Below are 23,096 nucleotides of genomic sequence, written 5' to 3'. Positions count from 1 at the left end.
AAAAACCTGCACAGAGCAGGCGTTAATTTTCAGAGGTTTTGACCCAGTCTTGCTGGCATTTGGGCCAGAGAGTGACAAATGTTTCCTCAAGCCAGGTTTTTGCTGTTTCTGAAACACATTGAGCTAGATGAGGAAGAAAATATTATTTCTGAAAAACTGGGGAGGCAGCTGGAGGAAGTATGCAGCCTCTTCACTTTGTATTTGGAGTAATTTTCTGGCTCAAAATGTAAGAGTATATTTTAGTCTTAGCAGGAAGGAAAGAATAAGTCAAAGAATAAGACAGGGGCTTTGACCAAATCATGTAAGAAATGCTTGGTGACTGCAGGAACCAGTATCAGCATTGGTTTGTGTACAAAAATGGAGTTGTGTATAATTATATAATAACTGGCAGGAAAAATCTTAACTCTTTTGCTTTCTTTCTGCAGAGTGGTCTTAAAATCTCTTGATAGCTTTCACCTGAAAATTAGCGAGTGCCTACAAATTGCCAGAAATGCCTATCCATTCATGTTTAGCTGTCTGCCTTTGGTTCAGAGCACCTATATACTTTAGAGAACGTAGGTTCTGTAGAAATAGTGAAAACTCCAGACTTGGAAATTCTTCATCATATTTCTCTGAATGGCACAGTGAAGCTCAAGTTAGTGGATAGGACCTCTCTTTGCTAGCTCAGTGTCGGTAGGATGAGGCATGAGTATTCTTCGTGTTCATATCTGTTGTACTGCTCTGAGAAACTTACTTTCTTGGAATACTGTGACCAAGAGTTGCTGCCTGTGAAACATCAGCGTAAGGTGAATTATACCATAATGTTTGACCTGCTTATGTATGGTTCAGTTAAGCCAGATTTCTACAGAGCTGAATATTAAGGATCTTCAAATAAGACTTCCAGATTCAAAAAGGAGCCAGTGGATGACAGGATGAAGAGTGGGATACGCTTATGGTATTGCTCATGCAAATTCAGCTGTGGCATACGCACAAGACTAATTCCAACTCTTCAGTTTCCAAATTATTTTTGGTTTGGGTCAACATTAAGGCTATCTAAATGTTACTGTTTCTGTTGAGCATCATGTCATAGCTATTATAGTATGTGATTTTCAGGCTTGTTCATACTTGATGTGCTACTTTTTGCTAATCATGTGCATCAACAGTTCTTCTACACGTTAACATATTTTGAGGCTGTGTAGGAGTTATGTGCCAGAGGGAGTAAATCTAGCTATGCATATAAGGTGAATTACAAATGCAGATTATACATGTGAGAATCAGGGACATTCCATACCAAAATACTTCACTTGAGTTAAGTGACCTATTTGAAGAACTCCATTAGCTTGGTAGTACCAGGCGTTTATCCATTGTATATATCAGCTCATGGAGGGCTGAATTAAGACATACTTATCCAACTGATATATGTACTTTCTCTCAAAAAAAAAAATCCATTCCAGCTGTCTGATACTCACCCAGTCTTAAGTCGGGTTTCAGACTCTTTTCTTTGCAGGCTTGTATCCAAAACAGAACTGTTACCTTTGGGTAACCTACTGGGCACCTTTCCTATGAATTGAAAGAGGAGTGGTGTTAGTGGACAGCAGTCCATGCCATCTTCAAGCACAAAAGTTGCTTAACACTCATTTTCTGGTTTGCGCTTAGAAATTGAACATGTTTATGTTTAGGTGTGTGACTGGGAAAGCATTCAGGTGTCTGTGAGACTCAGTGACTTTGGATAGCTATTCTGGTAAATTTTCACAGATTGGCCGGTATGGTAAAATCTTGAAGTCCCCATTAAAGTCATTGACCAAAAGGTCTCTTTGAGTGTCAGGAATTAGACTGAACCTCAAATATCAAGGCCATGGTCTTGTGGCTTTTGCAAACTGCAAGTAAAATTCAGGTTCATTACCACCCGAGGAGCTAGAGTGTACCTAAGTCTATTAGAAGCAGTGAGACGTATCCCACAGTCCTGAGGGAATTGGCTGGTGTAGTTGTAAGCCACTCTCTATGGTATTTGTAAAGTCACTGTAGTCATGAATTCACCATTGTATTGATGAAGTCCCAGGTGATGGGCAGAAGGGAAACATGGTATCCATCTTTTAAAAGGGTAGAAAGGAAAACCCTGGCAACCAGGGACCTCCCAGCCTCACCACCTGCCTGGGAATATTATGGAGCAGATCCTCTTAGGAGCTGTGCTCTGGCACATGGAGAACAGGGAGATGATTCAAGACAGCCAGCACAGCTTCTCCAAGGGCAAGTCCTGCCTGACCAACCCAGTGGCCTTGAATGATGGAGTGATCATGTTAGTGAACAAGGCAAGGGCTACAAATGTCATTTATCTGAACTTCTGTAAAGCCTTAGACAGAGTTCCTCATAACATGCCTGTCTCGTTATTGCAGAGCGAGGGGTTTTATGCATGGCCTGTTAGATGGATAAGAAAGTGGTTGGATGGTCACATCCAGAAGGTAGTGCTCAATGGTGCAGTGTTCTGATAGACATCATTGTCAAGTGGTGTCCCTCAGGGGTTCATACAGGGATCAGTACTATTTAATGTCTTCTTTAATGACATGGATGAAGGGATCAGATGCACCTTCAGGAAATCTGCAGGTGACACCCAGCTGAAGGATGAGATGGCATCCAGAGCGACCTGGACAAGCTAGAAAAGTGGGTACATGGGAATCTCAAGAGGTTTAACAAGACCAAGTTCAGGATGCTGCACCAGGGTCAGAGCAACCCTTGGTATCAGCACAGGCTGGGGATGAGCAGATGGAGAGCAGCCCTGGAGAGAAGGACTTGGGGTGCTGGTGGCTGAGAGACTGGGCATGACCCAGCCATGGGCACTCCCAGCCCAGAAAGCCAAACGTGTCCTGGGCTGCCTCCAAAGCAGCGTGGGCAGCAGGGGAGGGAGGGGATTCTGCCCCTCTGCTCTGCTCTGCTGAGAGCCCACCTGGAACCCTGCACTCATCTCTGGGGTCCCAGCCCAGGAAGGACATGGAGCTGTTGGAGTGAGTCCAGAACAGGAACACCAGGATGATTAGGTGGATGGAACACATTTCCTATGAAGACAGGTTGAGGGAATTGGTTTTTTTGAGCCTGGAAAAGAGAAGGCGTAAAGGTGACCTAATTGTGGCCTTCCAGTCCCTGAAGGCAGACTGTCTACAAGTAGTTTTTGCAAGTGCATATGAAGAAAGGACAAGTGGCAATGACTTCAAATTGAAAGAGAATAGGTTTAGAGTATATGTTAGGAAGAAATTCTTTACTGTGAGAGTGGTGAGCACTGGAACAGGTTGCCCATAGAAGCTGTAGATGCCCATTCCTGGAAGTGTTCAAGGATAGGCTGGATGGGGCTCTAAGCAACCTGGCCTAGTGAAAGGTGTTTCCACCCATGGAAGGAGTTGCCAGGGGTGGAACTAGATGGTCTCTAAGCTCCGTTCCATGGCTGTTTCATGATTCTGTGTTCTTAAAAAGGCACAAACCAGAAATCCCAAAGAATTGCTTGAGCAAATGATTGTTACCTAAAACACACATTCAGTATTTTTTTCTTAGGTGGAATTTCTGCTGAAGATTCTCACATTATCGTTAGGAGATACAGGACTTTCTTGATCAGAGACTGCTTGCTTGCTGATATTAGCTGAGTGTTTTTACTCAGCATATTAATGTATATGTAAGAGGAGTCAAACAATAATTCCATCTCATTTCTCTCTCTTTGCAGGCTCTCTACAATTCAATCAAGAATGAGAAGTTGGAATGGGCAGTGTAAGTATACTTCTGTTGTAGAAATTAGAAGTTTAACAGTAGTACCTGTGTAGTAATCTGTTTATATGTCCTATGTCACCATCTGTGTGGGCTCTGAAACCTGTAGAAGATAGTCAGCGTACATAATGAGTTTGCTTTTTTGCTAATGAATGACCTGGCAATACAGCTCATCTGTTTCTCTAGCAAGGGGAGTTGTTAATGATAGGAACCAACTGCATTTGTAAGGAAAGAGGACATTTCATTTAGTAGGAAACTGCAGCCTGAAAAGAGAGAAATTAAATCCTCTGTTGTTCTGTGGTTGCATAAATAAAACAGAAGTTGACGTCTCCCTTTATCTTTCTGTTCATTGTGTCAGAACTGCTGAATAGAAACACACTTCTTGGATTGAATTTCCTGCTGTTGGTTTATTGTCTTGGTTTGTCTCCTGATTAAGTATGGATAACTTGACAACAGCCTAATGTGAAAGATGATAAATGGACAAAGTCTGATATCACTCCCTCCAAACTTTAGTTGCTTTTGACAGGCTAACACTTGTTAACTAGGTAAATGCTGCAGACAAGAAAAAACTTCAGTTTCTGATTGTGTTAAACTGACATTTCTCCATGCTTAGGTTTCATGTGGTCTGGTTATGCTGGGAAAGGGCAGAAGTGTCTACTTTTGATTTTGCCACTTGCAGAGCAGTGGATTTTGGTATAAAATAGGAAAATGACGTCTTATATATATATTTCAGCTATACAGGGGTATTTCCCTCAGCTATACAGGGGTATTTCCCTCCATGTATACCTGAAACCTCACCTTCTTGGGAACAATGTCTGGAATGCATGCTCCTACACCTCTTGTGCTAGAACTTCTAGCAACTGCCATAGGTCTTGCAGGCCCAGTGGCTTTTGATCTTCATTGTTTTAAGTTCATGATCTGCAAACAAATTTCTTGTTAGGGTGTGCAGCCCCACAAAGGCGGCTGGTTCCAAGTGGGATTGCTGTCCCACTTAGAAATGTGTTAGGTGGTGTCAGAGTACTGAAGAATATATGCTTTTAAGGGGACTCAGCAAGAAGTGCCATCTCTGATGAGCATTAAAAGTCTTGGTGGGAGACATTTTCACAGACTGTGTCTTGGACCTGGAACACGCTGCATGAATCTTACATGTCACACCAAAGCTGTTTGCCAGACACTGTCACAGGTACTTTAGAACCAGCAGAATCCATTATGTGACTTTCTCAATGTCAGAATTTTCCTCCAGCTCTTGCCAAGGAACTATACCGTGTCTAATACACTTGGGCAGCCTCCAGGTGGCAACTGGCTCTGCTCCTGTGAACCTCAGTCAAGGTGATTTATGAGATCTTGCTGCTGTATAGGTGGTAACTGCTTTGGCATTTACATAGTCTAGTCCGAGTCCTTTGTTTGGGGGAAAATTCCAAGCAGGCTGGAAGGGTGATAATTCAGACTCTTTCTTAAATAAGGCTTTGGGTGGATATTATATATATATATATATATATATATATCTATATCTATATATATACACATACAGGAGAAAGCTCAAAGATGCCAATTGTTGACTCCAGTCTGAGACTGACACGTAGTTAAGACTGATGTTACAATTCATTTCCATGATGAAAAACAAAGCTCATTCTGGACATAGTCAGTACCTTTAGAGCTGAGAGTACTGGCTGGAAGAGGAAGTGTGAAGATGTTTCTCTTCGTTTTTATAGAGATGTGTGGTTGGTGTAAAGTAATAACCCCAAGAAGCCCTGGGGCTGCCTGCGTTTGAGGGAGGAGGCACATATATCTCTTGCTCTACTGCAGAGAAAGCTGAATGGGAAGGAAACATGGTCAGTTTTGTTCTGGTGGGACCAAAAAAAATCCTGTCTCCCCTCCAAAGATTATCTCTTTGCTTCCCTGATGCACTTGTCAGGGTAAGAAAAGGAAGGTAAGGCAAAGGTGAAGATAGGACTCCAAACCCCAGTATAAGCTCTCCTGCAGTGCTGGCATTTTGAAGGAATGCCTTTCCTACTGACAGAAATCCTTTGAGGGTCTAAGACGCTCATTAGCTAAGCGAAGGTTTAAGAGCTGCTCTGGAAGTACATTATTTAGTGGATTAGTGGCAATGAGTAAGTCCATAGGCAGGAAAGGGTAATAGTGTAACATAAGATGGGGAAGGACAGCTATCCAATCCTTATCGTACTAGTTGTGAGCTAGGTGTTTGCAGTTTGCAGTACGTTTCCAGTAGAATTATATGTCTGATCCAAAGCCCACACAAAGAAAAGGCTAGTATTGACTTCAACTTTGTAATCATGGAAGTGACACCTTAATCAGCAGATGTTCTCCAGAGACTTTTAGTAGGAGTGTTCCTTTATCCTTTTTGAACAGGAAAGCATGAGCACAGCTCTGAAGAGAGAATTGCATTACAGTTCTTCTTCTGCAGTAGTGCCTGGTTCAAGTTCTCCACAAAGTTAAAAGTGAATCACATACCATAATCTGTAAAATAAAGAGATCTGACCTGGAATTTACACTGAACTGGTGAATGTGGGATCCTGAAACTACACTTCTGCTCCACACTGCAAACGCCGAAGGTGTGAACTGTTCTTCATGTCTGTTGTGGATGGCCTTAAATTTGAAACAAGGGAAATTTGACATCAACCTTTGAAACGTTTTCTATTAATTTAAACTAAGGCACAGGTTTGCCTGGATAAAGTACAGAAGTGCTTTCATTAGAGGTTTTTGTGAACTGGTTCTTCTGTCTGGAATGGGTTAGGAAGAGGAGATCCAGCCATAGGGACAAAGAGATAGATTGCCTGGCCTCCTAACATCCCTTCATTGTCTATGATACTACATTGTCAGCTTTAAGTCGAAAATGAGAAATCCATTTGATTACAAAGGTGCCAGAGCTAAATATGTTTTATTTGCATTATGTCTGCATGGAAATGTCACGGTGGTCATTATTGTTTTCCTTTGTTTGTAATACTGTGTCTGTTTACTGTTGAAAGTAATAGGAATAAAAAAATCACCATCTTGAAATAGGTGATCTAGAATTAATATATGAACTCCCAAAGCACTGCTTACAACATTGCTAAAGCCAAATGGCTGCATTTGAGTGCAAAATCCTCCTCTCAGCAGAACAGTGTAGTTTTCAGGAGAATCACTTGGTTTTTAACTAGCCAGTGATATACTTCTCTAACCAGAGAAGTTTACAGGGACATGGTGTATTCTTTTTTTGTTTATCTGGACTACACTGATAAATTATCTCCTTTCAGCCAAAACAAAACAGGTAATTCAGATAGTGATGGTGAGAAAGAGATGCTGCCAAATCAAACTGTGATGCTGAGATCAGGGTAGTTATAAAGACATCTGTGCTGAAGTTCACCTTTTTCTAGATCAAACTGAGAAATCTCCCCCTATTATAATTAACTTTTGTCTCCCAAGTTCTAGGATGTTTCATGTTTGCAACTTCTTGATTGGTTTGCGGGCGGGGTCATGTATTCAACCTGGTTCCCTTTCTTCCTCCTCACACTGGGAAAGATGCCAAAACTTCTCTCAAGCCAGTTTCCTAATACAGGTGCTGTTAGTTTCATGGATGCATGTTACAAACCTGAATTTTTTTTTCAGTTCAGCAATATTTAAATAGATGAACTCAGCCTTCTTCTGTGTCATATAAGGTTGCTATTTGAACAAATGCAGAGATGGAGCAGTTTTAAAAATGAAGGGCTTGACCACATTGTTCCAGATCAGTGATTTCAGAATTTTCTGAGGCAGAGCCTCAAATCAGACCATAGATTGCACAGAAATAATTTTGTTACTGAGAGAATCAGATGATGCTTTTCTCCCAGAAGACAGAAATGGGACTTTCTTGCATAGGATCATCTTGGGAGAGGCAGAAAATGCTTTTCTTCACCAAAATGACAACATCTGAATTTTTCTTTTTTTCACATCTATGTGTTTAAGAATAAGGGGCAAACTTTTTCTAGTTGTCAGTTATCTGTATTTGGGAAGGAAGACATTGCTGTTTCAATGCTGTGACTGCAAGTGATAGCACAAGCTTGTCCTGGGTTTGGTGTGCTGGTTTTCATGGGCAGCCAGAGGGCAGGGAATGATTTTCCTCTGCTGATCAGGGTCAGAAAATCTCATAAGACTTCTGCAAGCCTAATTGAACCTTCATGATGATGCTTTGTCTACTGAAAAGTGTTTTGGACCCATTGTGAATTTTTTCCCCCTAAAGGCGTAAGTATTATGTTACTTCTTGTATGAAATGGAAAAGAGGGGCAGTGGTCCTGCCCTTCAAAAAGACCTGAGCTAATGCCTGTGTGACACCATGTCCACGACTCTGAACATACCTGCACAGAGGTCGCCACTGACTCTTACCCACATCACTGGAGGCCTTCACACTGGGGATGTTGCAGCGCATGGATGATCTGTGAGAGCCATCTGAGGATGGGCAGGTAGTCACACTCCCCACAGTTTAGGGTTTCAAACAAAGATCAGTTTTCAGGTTTCTGTATCCAGAGGCTCCCCTGAATTTTTTGCAGTTCTTTCTTGCAAAAATACCCTAAAGGCTTGTTAGAAGTAAGCTCAGATTGTTAAATCCCTGATAAACAGTATTTGTGACCTATCTATTCAGCTAGCTTTGGAAGATACCTGCAGGAAAGCTAATACCTGAACTTTTTTTGCTACTTTGACATTCCTCCAAATCATCTTGCTTTCTTCTTATGTTTGACCACTGAAGTAACATGGAGTATTTGAGCAAATGAGTCTCAGATCCCCTGGTTTTCATCCATTTCTTCCTTGTAATGAGTCCTTCCTGCCTCTTTGTCTCCATTGCCTCTTGCAGATTGATTTGTGCATCTTTCCGTCATGCATCTTGTCAGAGCACTCAGCTCTCAGAAATGTGTGAAGCTTCTGAGTTTCAAAGAAGTCCCATTTTCATAATAGAACAAAAGACCAGTTAAAGGTTTGTTCACTGCTGACGGCAGTTGTAGCAGCAGATGCTATTTTGTCCTTTCTACCATGTCCAGAGGAATTCCTGTTTTAACAGCTGCCCTAGAAGTGCTCAGTTTAAGAGCACTGCCCCCAGCTCTTACTGGTGTTCAGGATCCCCCCCAGGGTTGCTCATCACACCACTGTTGGCTGCTTGGTTAAGGGCACTACTATATTCCCACAGGACAATTGATCAGTATACAATAGTTCATTCCAATTGCTCCAAAGGAGATAGCTTATTCCAAGAAAGTGTTAAGCCTTTACTGCAGTTGGTCTCTGCTGACAAGGAGAAATCTGCTGTGTCCTTGGCTGAAATCCCAGAATTCACAAGGCATTTCTGTGTGACAAATCAGCCTGTGTGCTTATGCCCTTTGAGAGATTTTAGTCTGGATTAAGTGCCTCAGACTCCTGTTGAGAGAATTTGCTTCTGGAATGGACATGTATCTAAGAAACACATAACACACAGTGGTTCAGACTTAGCAGCAACTAGCAAGTAGAGGCATGTAGGGTGGGGACAAACAAAATTGTCAGAAATGCCTACACCTTTTCAACTTGGAGAGGGCTTCAACTAAAGCATACTTGAATGATTCCTTATTGCTTTGACTAATAAAAAAAATTTGTAGAACTTTCTGTGCTAGAGTGGGAAAGCAAACATCAGTAGACTAAAGATGCAAAGACTGCTCTTCCTTGCAGGAATCAGGTCTTGAAGTAAAAGTTTTGTTCCTCTTAATTAGGAGACCTTGCAAGACAACGTCATGAAGGTATGGTGCACCTCCTGACTATATTTCTATAATTTATATGAGATGACCAAAGTTGAATGCTTGGGAACATTCCCTGCTGCTACAGAGCTCACTAATACAGCCCCCATGTTTCCAGATTTGCTTTCCTTGTTGTCAAACCAGTCTCTTAGCCTTTTACCTCCTTAGACTAAGTTATTCTCCCAAACACCATTTCATAGAGTCACAGAATAATTTAGATTGGCATCATCTAGTTTGGAAAAGACTTCCAAGATCTTCAAGTGGAATCTCTGACTGAACATCACCCTTTCAACTAGGCCATGGCACCAAGTACCGTATCTATTTGTTTCTGGAACACTTGCAGGGATGGTGACTCTACCATCTCCTTGGGAAGTTTGTTCCAATGCTTAACCACCCTTCAGTGATAAAATTTCTCCTGATGCTCAACCTGAACCTCCCCAAGCACAGCTTGAGGCTATGTCCTCTCATCATTCACTGATTGCCTGGGGAAAAAAGGCCAACCCCCACCTGGTTACACCCTCCTTTCAGGCAGTTGTAGAGGGTGATAATCAGCCTCCTTTGCAGCAGAACTGAGGATAAGATAGATTTGTTGCTGTAGCCTGTAGTTCTTGGAGGACATTTTTTTGAATGATCATTCCCATCAGCAGCCATGGTAGCAGTGTATTCCGAAAGGGAGCTTCCAGATTGATATGTGCCTTGCTAATCATCACTTAATACATGCCTTTGAACATACAGATGTGTTTGGAAGATCTGCTTGAGCTTGCTCTGCCAGTCATCTGGGTCCAGTGGGATGCATCAAGTTGAGGTCCACCCCCAGTGGGTTAGCAATATTAGCCATCATTATGCTCAAATGATTTTTTTCTTTATTTTTAAATCAGATGCTGGTCTCAGGAGGTGTTGTTACCACAATTTTCCAATCACAGCCTTCATACTCCCTGACACGCCTTTCCTAGTCACCTGGAGGGAAATGTATGTGGATTTCAAAGGATGAAGGGCTGCTCTGTAATCTGGCCTGTTCTCTGAAAACTGTTGTCCTACTCTTGTGATGGACACGCTTTACTTTCTGGGTTACCAAGTCCTTTTTAGCCTTTGCCTGTGACAAGAAAAAAGGCATTTGTTAGTCAGGCAGTGCTTGTGACTTGCATTGTTGTCCCCAAGAGCTCTGTGGAATACATTGCCCTAATAAGTAACACTTTCAGCAGCATTTTATTTCCAAAGTAAAGATGACCTGTTTCACCTAGTGTGGTTTTTATTTTTAAATTACTAATTTTATGTTAGTCTGCAGAGGAAAATAAAGAAAAATAGGTACAGTTTGTGTTTCATATGCTAAGTTAAGGGGTAAGCCACAGTGATCTGTAGTATTCTAATTATTTTTGACTACATATGAGCTCATGAAGAAGTTGGGGATTTTTCAGCTGAACCCAGCAGGCAAATATTTCCCATTTTGGTACTCAAATACATGAATTAAAAGTAGGAAATGTTGGAGGACACAGAACACTCTTGCATTCTAATCTTTCAAAACAATAATGGAAACTTGGGCTTTCTGAAAATCTGTGTCCTGTGCTGGTGAAGTAGGTGAACTGAAGCTTTGCTATAATATGTCTATATTTTGATATATTTTTAGATTTCTCCCTAAATATGGCCCCCTGTAAAGAGAGAGGTATATTTTGACAAGGAGCATTCAAAAATTGCTAAAATGAAACTTTGCTGATCAGTCCATCCTTCATGCTTGATTTTCACTGCTTTTTAAGGGATGAAGAAGAGAAAAAAAAATCTCACTCGGATGGTGCAGATGAAAAGGATAATGGGAACCAGACAAAGGCTGTCAGTCGAATTGGCAATTCAAATAACCCATTCCTGGACATCCCTCATGACCCCAATGCTGCCGTGTATAAAACTGGATTTCTGGCTCGGAAAATCCATGCAGATATGGATGGAAAGAAAAGTGAGTAATTTTTCAATCCTAATGTGTTATTTTCTTGTTATGTCTTCACAATGCCACTTGCAAATGAGCCCATGTACTTTTCAAGGCTAATAGTGCTGCTTCATTAGAGGAAATAGCAGCAATAACAGGCAAGACAACAACTGAATTATCACACTCTCACTATTAGGCCAGAATTTACAATGCTCAGTCCGATTTGCAACAGCTCTAATGCATAAGAAGTAATGTGATACAGCAAAGCCATTTGGTGAATTGGGCTAAAAGGAAATTAATATAGTGGTTTACAGATAAAAATAATTTCAAGTGAATTACAGTAGATGTTCTGCAGTAATTTGATAATTCTCCTTTTCCTTATGTGACACTGGATTGTTCTGATCTCCCCTCCTCTCTGGATCTGTCTTTAAAGAAAGACTGTTCTTTACCTCTGTTTAGAAGATACTGTTCCCTTCCATACTTTCCCTGCCTTGGGTCACATATCCAGTGAAGGGTGGCAGCTTTTGGCACCAGCCAGCTTTTTATACGCCGTTCGTCCCTGCCCCTTTCTTGTACTAATCCTGCTCTGTCTCTTACTTACTTTAATTATCTTCTTCCCTTCTTATCCTACTGCTGTTTGTGATGCACTAATTATCAAGGGCCTGTGATGCATCTGAGTGTGTTTTGTTATTTGTATATCTTCGTTTCTTGTCTATAGATCTTGGAAAAAGCTGAGCTTAGTCAGAGCATTTGTGTTTTCCCCGGTAACTGTTGATGGTTGCCTACTCATGATTCACATTGGTGGGCTAAGTCCCGAAGACAAAGTCTGCCTTCATGATGGGTTTCCAGTGACAGCCAGTCTCTCCTAGGCTAAGTTCTTTGGTATTCGCATGATTTGCTAATCTATTTTAGGAGGTACAATTGGAGGTCATATTTTCAAGATGGAAGCTAACAGCTGGACAACTGGATTGAGACAGAGGTGTCAAAATCAGGCTGACCTAATTCTTTATGATGACTGAATACTCCAAATAGGCTTGTCTTTATTAAACATCCTCTTATTCAGCCTTAATAAGTAATTGTATCTAGTTGCCTATATTAAATTATTTCTTTAATTATAAATACCAGAATTGCTCATTATTTAGCACACTGGACACTGGCATTCTGGAGATAACTCTTTTATGAGTAATGTAATTAGGGCCTTGTTTTCAGAAGTTCCTGTACAATTTAAAGATCTGCGGTTCTCAAAAAAGTTGCATTCTGGCTTTCCAGGTGCTAACAAAACTTTGTTTGTTTGTTAGTTAGACCTTTTCATATTTCATTTTCTAATGGAGTCCTTGCAGAAAAGAGATTAGCTTGTGTGGGATTTCTAATGAAGTGATGTGCTAGAATGCTCATCTGTATTTTCTCAGGAACCTAGTTTCAAGGGCTAAAGCACTTAGACACTTAGAGGAGAGGGATGTAACAGTGGCCAATGACTGGAAACTGAACTGAACAAATGCCAATTAGAAGTAAGGCCTGTTTTGCAAGATGAGAATGATTAACCTGGGACAAGGGACTTGTAACCTCTTCATCTTCACTTTCTGTCTTCAGATCAGAATAGGATGCCTTTCTGAGTGTCATTCTTTAGTTGTATGTGTATTAATTTCGGTATAGTGTCAGTGATGCACTGTATGAATACTGGTCAAACAGTGTGTGCTTGTTGGGGAGTGAGCTTAGATGTAGGCTTCTGGTCTCTGGTGTTGTGACTGTACAGCCTCTGCCTAATTCTCTCCCTCTGTCGCACCTGAATTTCAGACTGGATCCTTCAGCCTTTGTGTTGAATTTACTTCCCCCTGCCCCACCACTGTTGTCTCTAGGAATTTATGGGCTAGATATGTTGTCCCTGTTCTTCAACCTCTAACTGACTTTGGCTTTCTTGTGGGGTTGGGTGTTTTATATATGATTTTGGTTGGCACCCTTCTCCTTTCTCAATGTCACCTTGGGCATGCAGCAGCAGTAAAGGGGAAGGATGCTCTGGGGAGACACTGCTTTCTGTGTAGTATCCCCCTGGTTCTAAGCAGTTCCTGCCAGCCTGCTGTGGCATGTAGAAAGACTGCTTCTTTCTGAAAACTGCTGTGATGCAGAGCTCAGATGTAGTTGTGTAGGGGCGATGTCTGCCTGTCTTCAAGAGCATAAAGACTGGATCTCTGTGGCTCTCTGTGGCCTCCTTTCTGCATTGCTGCCGTTCCTTCCTGATCCAGTCCAGGGCTGTCATTAGGGTTGTTGTATTGCTTTCTGTCATAGCAGGTGCATGCAGGCACTGTGCTATGTTGTATTGTCCTTTGAGAAAGATAGTTTGAAGGAGGTTTAACACAGGGCTAATGTAGCTCTCCTGTAGCATATACAAAGTGTAAAAATGGATCTGATTTAAATGGGTTTTCATTTGTTTTCTTTCCAGCTCCCCGGGGAAAACGAGGCTGGAAAACCTTTTATGCTGTGCTGAAGGGAACAGTCCTGTACTTGCAGAAGGTAGGGGAAATCGCTGTCTTTTGAAAACTAATTAAAGAGGGATAAAGCAGCGTGCATCCTCTCCACTCTCTCAGCGACCTCCAGGCTCCTTTCCCTCCGATGCACAGCATGGCTGATCTCCCTACCCCCACCCTATTAACACACACATTCAGACATGAATCCTCTCATTGATACCCTTTTCCTTTTCACAATTTCAAGTTCAGTTCCCCTGCCGCATCCACATGTGCACCCTGTAAGTTCCAGCAGTATGCTACTGCTGTCTCACACGGCTGAAAAAACCAGCCAGCTTCACCAGGAAAGACAGTGTCACCTCTCTGTGTCATGCATGCATTCCTCTAGGCTGCTTTTAACTTTGCATTTCATATGTATGACTTCCCCTTCTGTAAAGTTGTCCTCCTTTCCCACCTTTACATAGTACATTTTTCTGCAGTGCCTGCAAGACCAGCTGCAAAACAATTGAACAACAGCTTGGCTTTGGTAGGAAGCTGCAGCTTCTGTTCCTTTGCGAAATTGAAGGATAAAAGGATACTTTTTTCCCCACAAAGCAAGAAAGGATGGGTTTCTAACAAAATGTGCTTCCTGACAAAAAAGTGTCTAAAAAAAAAGTCAGATGAAACCCTTTAAGCCTTTTGTTGCAAGCTTAAATATATTATAGTCATTTTTAACTACACTGTTAGAACATAAAATGTAACATATGAGTGAGAACTGTCAAAATCAAATACATGGCAGAAACTAAGTAGGTTGTTAAGGCTTTTTGCCCTCCAATGTAGATGAAATATTCATGGAATAGATGCAGCTTGTCCAGACTGCCCTATATTGCAGAAGTATGCTTCTTTGAAAGCTGTTTTACATTTTCACACAAAAACTGATAGTTTTGTAACTATCAGGAGTGCAAGTACATACTGCTATTTCCTCATCCCCTGCTGTGGCTTTCTGAAGTTGTTGCTTTCACTGGAGCCAGCCTGAATAGTCTCTTGAGAAGAAAGAGTGATTTGAATCAGATTATTATAGCATGAGGTTTACAAGGTGAATGCTCGGGATGCAGTACCTTTGTGAGGGGCTGGAATCCTGAAACAGACAAAAAAAAAATCTGTGGTCACAGTAGAAGATTTGGGCTGAAAGCTGGATGTGATACACTCAGAGCCAGTGCAAGAGACTAAAACCAAGTCCACTGAAGCCCAAGTCCTTTTGCTGGGAGCACATTCAGGTATTACTAAAATGCCTTCATGGCAAGCTTGTACTTACCCTTTTATGACCGAAGTGGATTCATCTGCTTCAGTTTCTGAAATAAGTAATCTTCAGTGTTTACCTGAAAAAAATGCATGGTTCTCTGAGAAATGAGAAGACTCCTTTTTTGTAATACAATATTTAATTCCTTATTTGATACTCAAGGGAAAGAACTGAGTATACTGTCTATTTTAGCACCTTAATTAAATATTTTTATGAGTATTGCTGACATATTAGTTTAAAATGCTTTCCGTGTAATAAAATGTAGAGATGTTGATGTAGCATGCAAATTTGCTACAGAATGCTGCCCTTCCCCCTGTTACCCTCCATGCTTTCAGGAGCAGGGAGTAATTTCACATATGACTGCATCTTTGCAGAATGAAATACATTGTTGGAATTCTTGTTCTTCTTTGTTTGTTAGTTGTGTGTTTTGCACTTCTCAGAGCACTTTAATTCAGTGGTTACAGGGCAGTACTCTGCAGAGCTGCATTTTCCCATTTGCATGGGAGCTATACATTGCGTTGAAGCCGTCTTACTGTAGCATACTACCAAGCAAGGCTTTTGCTTTTGTGCTGTGAAAGATTGACAGAAGGGTGTGATGGGAGGTAACTCATTCCAAGAGTGGCGGGGCAGCTGTGAGCCTCCCCACAATGCCCCTGGCCACTGCTCGGCCACATGCTGCAGCTGTGAAAAAGCCTGTGATTTCAGCTTTGGAGGGTCCGCCAGAGCTTTCCTTCAGCCCTCAAATAAACTTTACTCTCTTAGGGTTGTAGTATCATGAAAGGTGAAGGTGCCAGAGTTAAAAAACACACAGCTAGGCCAAGTAGTTATAGTAAAGGTTGCTGAGCTACTGTTTCCTTCTGTAGGGACTGAAATTATTCTAATTTTAGGAAGTACTGAAGCATTTTAGAACAGTTTGATTTCTTTGCAGAAGTGCATAGTTCTGGAAATAATCCTGGCAGTAGTCCTGGTCAAAAGATTGCCTTCTCTCAGTTCACCTGAGTTCTCTCCTGGTTATAGAGAGGGTGAAGCTGACATAGTGCAGTAGGCTGGGGTGCATTCACAAGCATGTCCTCTTTCTCTCATTCCCTATATACTGGTGGAGATGACATCTGTGGTGGTGGTTTCACTGCACTATTCAAGCAGGATGGAGAGAAATCTCACTGTACAGGTGCTGTATACACACAAACACATGTACAAACCTCTGCAGTATTGCTTTCTGTGTTCATCCGTAATTCAGCTGTTCCCTCAAGACACTATTGTAATATAAATATTAATATTTCATAGCAGCTGTGATTCCCCCAGTGGGCAGTGTGATCCCAATTCTGCTGTCTCTCTGTTTGCATTCCTGTTCTCTTTGTTTTGCAAAGGCCATGTATGAGAGTGTTTTGTAAATGGTGGTCACTTGAGATTTACTGAGGATTTTTCTGGACCACCATGTCTCCCTGCCCACCTTTTTTTTTCCCATTGGAATTATTCCAGTGCTAATTCCTGTGGTGTGTATTGTGTTGTTCTTAAATAAGTGATTTAGGAGAGATGGTTTCTAAATTAATGAGCACAGAGTGCACTGGAGGAGCTCAGTGGAAATGTGCACAATTAGCCAACTAAACGTGCCTGCGCAGTATTATATAAAATAAGAAGTTTGACGTGTTTAGGACATTGGCTGTGTCTCTGGGCATCCTCAGGCCGAGGTTTATTTCCTGCTCTCTGTTCATAGCAAGAGGAAATTGCAAAGTAGCAGCTTGACTGAATGTCTGTTCACTAGACTGACATGGGATGTGATGTGCATACACAAGAGAAGCTTATAAGGAGAGGACGTAAGGCTGACCTCGCTTCCTTGCTAGAAATTGCTTCTGGGCAAACAGTACACGACACAAACCTTCATGTTTTGTTTCGAGTCTTCTGTGAGGTTTGCAACATATTTGCTCTTTGATGTGGCACTTTATAAACTTGCAGGTTTCGGTAGTTTTATATAAATTTTCTCAAATTTCCTCTGTTAAAAATGAAAAAAAAAAAAAAATAGAGACAGGCCAGACTGATGTAAAGTGTTTGGTGGTGAGAACTTTTGAAAGAGAATCTTGAAGCCATCTTATGCCGCTGCATGGAGATATGCATGCATGGTGCAGTGACTGATAAGAAAAGACAAATGTCATTCTCTTGTTTACCAAAAAATGTGTTTAGAAATATGCTGACTCTGGTTCATCAAGATGTGGGAAAGTCATTCTCCAGGAGTTTTGAGAAAGATGAATTCAGCATGCCATTGCATTGTACACAGCGCTCCCATCGGCCTTCAGCTGACAGATAGATCACAGTTTCTTTCTGGCTTCATATATGTTTCTTATCACTGTCTAGGTCTAACTTTAGAGAGCTGTCTTCCATTTCAGCTCAACCTGAACACTGACACCAGCACATCATAGCACATGCTGTCCTTGACAGCTTAGGCAAAAATGGATGTTCCTACTCCCCTAGCATTCCCTACCAGTCAAAAAGAGTTGAAAGCCTTGGAGAAGGAATTTTGGCAGCACATTCATGTCCTTATAGCTTTCTCTGAGGCTGGCAAACTACGTGGAGACATTTCCGGTATGCTGATCAGTGCCTTTGGAGAAGCTGGCAGAGTCCCAGCTGTCACGGTAGATTGCAGGCAACTGATCTGGTGGGATTAACAAGGATTACCATGAATGCTTTCTGTTGGAAAGTAGCGCTTATCAGCCAGGGCTGCTTCTGGGCCTGCCCAAATGTGGACTTCTTCTGAAACAGAAGATTTAGTCTCCAGAGCAAGTTGTAGACATTGGTGCAGCTCATAGAGGAAGCTAGGAGGCAACAAGCTACGTGATGGCTGACCCTGTCTCTAGGCAGTAATACGAGGTAAGATACAGTATCGTATGTCTGAGGCCTGTCTAAGTTCATTTCCTGGCTCTGAGGTTTTCCCAGTCTTCCTGGACAATGGAGCCAGTCATTTTCCCCAAAACTACCACCAAATAAATCAGCTTGTTAACCCTTACAGGAAGGGCTTGACCTGAGGCCTTGCCTCTTCCATCTTTAAGACAGTGTATGCCAGACTTCCTTGAAAAAGTTTTAAAGAAATGCCCTAAGTGGGCATAGGCAACATCCTTCAAGAAAGACAGATTCCTCCAAATCTTGCTGAGTCTCAAATTATGAAAGAGGAAGGACATTTGTTTTTACTCACTGCCAGCCCTTGTAAAACTCTTATATCACAGATCTTTAGGTTGGAGGCTGCCCTTTGGTCACCTGTGCAGTAGTGCTATGCCTTTCTGCTGGGCCTGCCAGACCTGTTGTGGGTTGTGCCCTTGCCTAGCTCTGCATAGAGGTGGTGGTGTGGCAGGACTGCTGGATAGCTGCCTCTTCTCAGGTTAAGTGTCTGAGCAGCAGTGTGGGAAGTTGTGGGCCTAGCAGTATCTCCGTCAAAAAGGAGGAGACATGACAGAGGAGAAAGATGTTTTCTCCCACCTTCCAAGAGGTGGTCACCACAGCTGGTGACTTCTTATCCACTGAGACTCAACGTGGAGAGTCCCAGTCCCAGCCCAGCCTCAGATACCTTTGGCAGTGTCACAGATTCTTCTGGCTGCAGTCCTGTTTGGTGTGCTGCCAGAGAAGTTGTGTAAATGAATTCATGCACATTAGCTAGCTCTTCTCTCAGGTGGGTGTCTCCCTGGATGTTGAAGCTATTGCTATCCCTGAACATACTCTGAGTCTTGCACTGTGTTTCCTGGTAAACCTTGTCTCATAAATTGTGTTCAAGTGCACGATCGATAGTTACCATGTCTGTAGGGAGTTATTTCACTGCTTTGCAGCTGTCACACTTGGTGCATATTCCAGGTGAGACTGATTTCTGTGATACACTAAGGGGGAGAAATGGAATAAATTACAGACTGCTTTGGACTGCCCTTCAGAAAAAAAGTGATGCAGCCTTGCTGGAAAATCACTTTTCTTTCAAAAAGTTCCTGGCTTTCCCAAGCTGTTTATAGTCATGTGGGCTTTGCATGGAACTTGTGGCTACCTTATGCCCTTGTCCATCTTCTGGCAGTCAGAAGATCAAAGACTGCTTCCAGGCTGATGCTTGCAAGACAAGAGTCCCTGTTTATGTCATCTGGTGTTAGGAGTGGTACTGTTAGCATGTCAGAAACCCAGACAGAACTGTGCTTGCCATTCGTAGACCCTTGTCAGAGAGGCGTAAGGGAGTTTGCTGTAATTTTCTATGTGAACATGGTAACGAGGCTTCTGCAGTGTGTGAGGGCTTGCCTAGGAGCACCTACAAAGGTAATTGGTTGAGAAAAAGTAAAATCAGGCAGTAGAGGCTGAGAGCTTAAGTAGCTGAACAGTGGAGTTGGGGAGCTGATTATGAAGGATTCTTGAAATTAAGACAAGTAATCCACAGCTGTTGTCATAGTCAAATACTTCCTGCTTACATCTCTTCCTGTCAAGCAGATAGTAGAACTACTTCTCTCCCTTGGAAAGCCATCAAAACTGAGAAAGAAAGAAGGAAAGAAAAAAAGAAAACATGTTAAAGGTAGTGGAAACCACAAGTCAGGTTGCACTTAGTTCATGTACTGTATTGCTATTTCTGAACTCTGGAATAAGGTTTTTTCCCTAGGCTAAGGAAAAAGGGATAGTACATGCAGAAATTGAATGCCATAAATTTCTCCCTGCTATCTCCTGCAGGATGAATATAAGCCAGAAAAGGCTTTGTCGGAGGAAGATCTGAAGAATGCGGTTAGTGTGCACCATGCACTGGCATCCAAGGCAACAGACTATGAGAAGAAACCCAATGTCCTCAAGCTTAAAACAGCAGATTGGAGAGTCCTGCTTTTCCAAGCCCAGTAAGTGCTCTCCTTGTGCCACTCATTGAGGAAAGAAAGCAGTGCTGAAGGAGGAATAAATTCCTTCCTGGACAGGTTAAAACAGAGGCTTAAGAGGTTCAATCTGTTTATTTGATCAGAAACAAGATTAAGTAGTGATGTGATTAGAGTGCACAAGTAGTGCATGAGAAGGAAACATCAGGTTTTAAGAGGCTTTTTAATCTAGCTGAGAGAGGCATAACAAGATGCAGGAGCTACAAGCTGAAGCTCCAGGAAATTCAATTTGGAAGCAAGGCACAAACTTATAACAGTCAGGATGATTAATCATTGAGGCAAATGACCAAAGGCAGTCTTGGATTGTCTGTCTTCTGATGTCATCAAGTCCTGTCTGGATGTCTTTCTAGAAGATATGCTGTGGTTAGAAACAAAGTTACTACATAATACAAGTGACTTCATAAAGTTTTTCATGCTGTGATATCCAGATATAACAGATGACCTGCCTTTTGCTTCTGAGCCCTGTTCTAAGATCCATATTAAACCTCCTATAGGTCTGTGGTGACCAGCACAACCGAGGCCTTAGGACACATGTCTGAATCAGGTCATTAGTTGGCTCTGTCAGCTGTGTTGCTGGGATTGGATTAGAGAAAGATGTGTGCTAGGATAAGGTATGGACCTAACCACAAGCATCCTGAGTTACTTAGCACTAACTGCTTGCAAACATAGGCAGGAAGATGGAGCAGACTCCTAAGACTTGTCCAGTTTTGGTTATTCTGACTTTTTAAAATACTCTAGAAGGGATGGAAAGAGGTAGACAAGGCTGAGTCAGCAAGTGCTTAATATGTGTTGCACCCTCAGGAGCCAAGAAGAAATGCAGACCTGGATCAACAAGATTAACTGTGTGGCTGCTGTCTTCTCTGCACCACCATTTCCAGCGGCCATTGGCTCTCAGAAGAAGTTCAGTCGCCCACTCCTGCCAGCCACCACAACAAAGCTATCTCAGGTGAGACATTTTTATATAGAGGGTAGGTGATAATGATTTCTCTTTCTGTCCAGACACTGGATGGTGGTCCTTGTCACTGTTTTATAGCTGTTTCCGCTAGCAGTCCTAGGAGGAGAAGGCTTGCATAATAAATCTCTGCTCATTTCCTCATGCAAGATTTGAAGTGGGGGGAGAAAAGGAAAAGACTCAAATACAATTGATATATGTTTTTGAAAAAAATAGTACCAGATAAAGAATTTTCTTCTTGTGCTTGTGTCCCTGCAGAGGACATTTCAGATACTGATTGGTGGGTTTTTTTGAATTTGAGTGTTTATGAAAGCCAGTCATTTCAGAAGAAGTGGACATACTCCTGGTCTTTGGCTTATTGAATTGATAAAAGGTGAAAGCTGATGCATCAGACAAGCATCAATTATATTTCTCCCACTAGATTTTCCAGACTCCATTTATCAGCTCAGGGATATCTTGTATAAAATATATTTATAAACTGTGTCTTACATGAATCTCTTCAGTCTCCCTTGTGATCACACAAGGTTTTAGCATCTGTGGCAAGGAGTTTCACAGCTCTACTGCTTCTTGCACAAATGCACATATTTCTGCTTGTCTCAGACTAGCTGTGTCAGATGCTTGTGCCCATAGCTTTTTGTATTTTGGGAGATGCAATGCCTGCCTGGAATTCCTCCTGCACTGGCAGGAACATGATACCGAGTGTGTTGATCAGATTGACAGAGTGACAGTGGTTATACGTCATGATATCTTCCTGTAGTTTTTAAGGTGATCTGCCCATGCTGGCTTGCTTCTTAAATGCATTTGTTGTTTGGTTTTTTTTTTTTTTCTTTTTTTTTACTGTCTTCATAGCTTAGCAACTATCCTTAGAAACCATTGTCTCAGAATCTGTGTTTCTCTAAGGGTGTGGGTTTTTTTAGGTTGCCTGTGCTTTTTCTCTCTCCATGACAGTAGCCTTTCTTCTTACACTGTGGTGACTGACTTACCATTTTTTGTTCTGGGTTAAAGTTCAAAACGTGTTATGTAAAAAATTGATATTAACTTGTCTCATCCTTTTGGTTTTAGTTTTTGCTCATGCATACCTTTTTAAAAATACAGTATGGTGCTTCCGTAATTTACCCCCAGTCACCAAGGGAAGCTTTTTTACTGATTGTTGTTCTGTATGATTGTTCCATTTACCATGTTGTTTCCTAGTCTTATTGTTTCCATTTATTCTGGAAAGGGAGAAGATAGATCACAACCCTGTGATTTGTATCTTGAAGGAGAGACATGAAAAGTGGAATAAGATTTAGATAAGCAGAAGAATGTTAAGTGTTCAAAATAGATAAATTCAAAGGCAAGCAGAAACATGTCTGCTTTCATCTGTCAGTGTGGAAAAGCTGCCAGCAGGCTGTTTCTCATGAAAAAAAAAAAAAACCAACCAAATTTGTCAGATGCCTGTGGTTGATGTTTAGGATTTTATGGAATGAGTCATGATGGACACTACTTCTTCAAAGGGTCTGTTCCTGGTCAGCCAGAAGTCGAGGTGCAGTGAGGACCTAGCATAGGTAAGAAAGAGAGGCTGGACATGATGACAGGTTGTGCAAGATCATTGTACTAGATTTTCTTTCAAAAGGAGAGCAGTGTATGATCTTGGTTAGTCCAACCAAGGAGGGATGTGACAAAGCTATATATAAAGGAACAACCAGTCTAGAAAATACGTACTAGGGTGTTAGGTGTTTTTTGGTGGGTTTTTTTTGTTTTTTGGTGGGTTTTTTTGTTTGTTTGTTTGTGGGTTTGTTTTTTTTTGTTTTGTTTTGTTTTGTTTTTTTGGTGGGGTTTTTTTTGGTGGTTTTTTTTTTTTTTTTTGTGAGAATGCACAGCACACACAAAAGCTCCAAAGATGGTGCCCTGGAAATTACAAGTGCTGTATTAATAGCTGCTCAAAGACCTCCTGTCATCAGGCTGTAGAACTCATTACCACAGGATGTTCTTGGGACCTGTGGAATCAGCACAATGTAAAGAGTGATTGGGCACTAATGAGAGAGCAAGCACATTTAGGGTAGTAACTAACAGCAGCAAGAATTTTTTGGCAATCAGTAGCAAGTGGTTTCAGCCCTACCATGTTTAGGCAGAGGCAGATTATCCCATGTGTTTCTGTCTTCAGTGCTCTTGCAAAGAATTGAAACACA

At 41.7% G+C, this 23,096-nt stretch overlaps 1 protein-coding gene across 7 annotated transcripts in view; it reads left to right on the top strand.

Moving 5' to 3' along the window:
* Positions 1-23,096, top strand: part of PSD3 (pleckstrin and Sec7 domain containing 3) — a 106,863-nt gene that overhangs the window by 78,902 nt on the left and 4,865 nt on the right. For all 7 annotated transcript variants that reach the window (XM_039724076.1, XM_039724078.1, XM_039724075.1 and 4 more), the window contains 5 exons: positions 3,686-3,729; positions 11,207-11,400; positions 13,808-13,878; positions 19,786-19,943; positions 20,778-20,922. In XM_039724076.1, the coding sequence (XP_039580010.1) occupies positions 3,686-3,729; positions 11,207-11,400; positions 13,808-13,878; positions 19,786-19,943; positions 20,778-20,922 (612 nt within the window). The remainder of the gene's footprint in view (positions 1-3,685; positions 3,730-11,206; positions 11,401-13,807; positions 13,879-19,785; positions 19,944-20,777; positions 20,923-23,096) is intronic.

Source organism: Passer montanus, unplaced genomic scaffold (assembly GCF_014805655.1).
Source record: "Passer montanus isolate IOZ18808 unplaced genomic scaffold, ASM1480565v1 scaffold52, whole genome shotgun sequence".
In the NCBI taxonomy this organism is placed as follows: Eukaryota; Metazoa; Chordata; class Aves; order Passeriformes; family Passeridae; genus Passer; species Passer montanus.
This window is presented reverse-complemented; position numbering and strand designations above follow the sequence as displayed.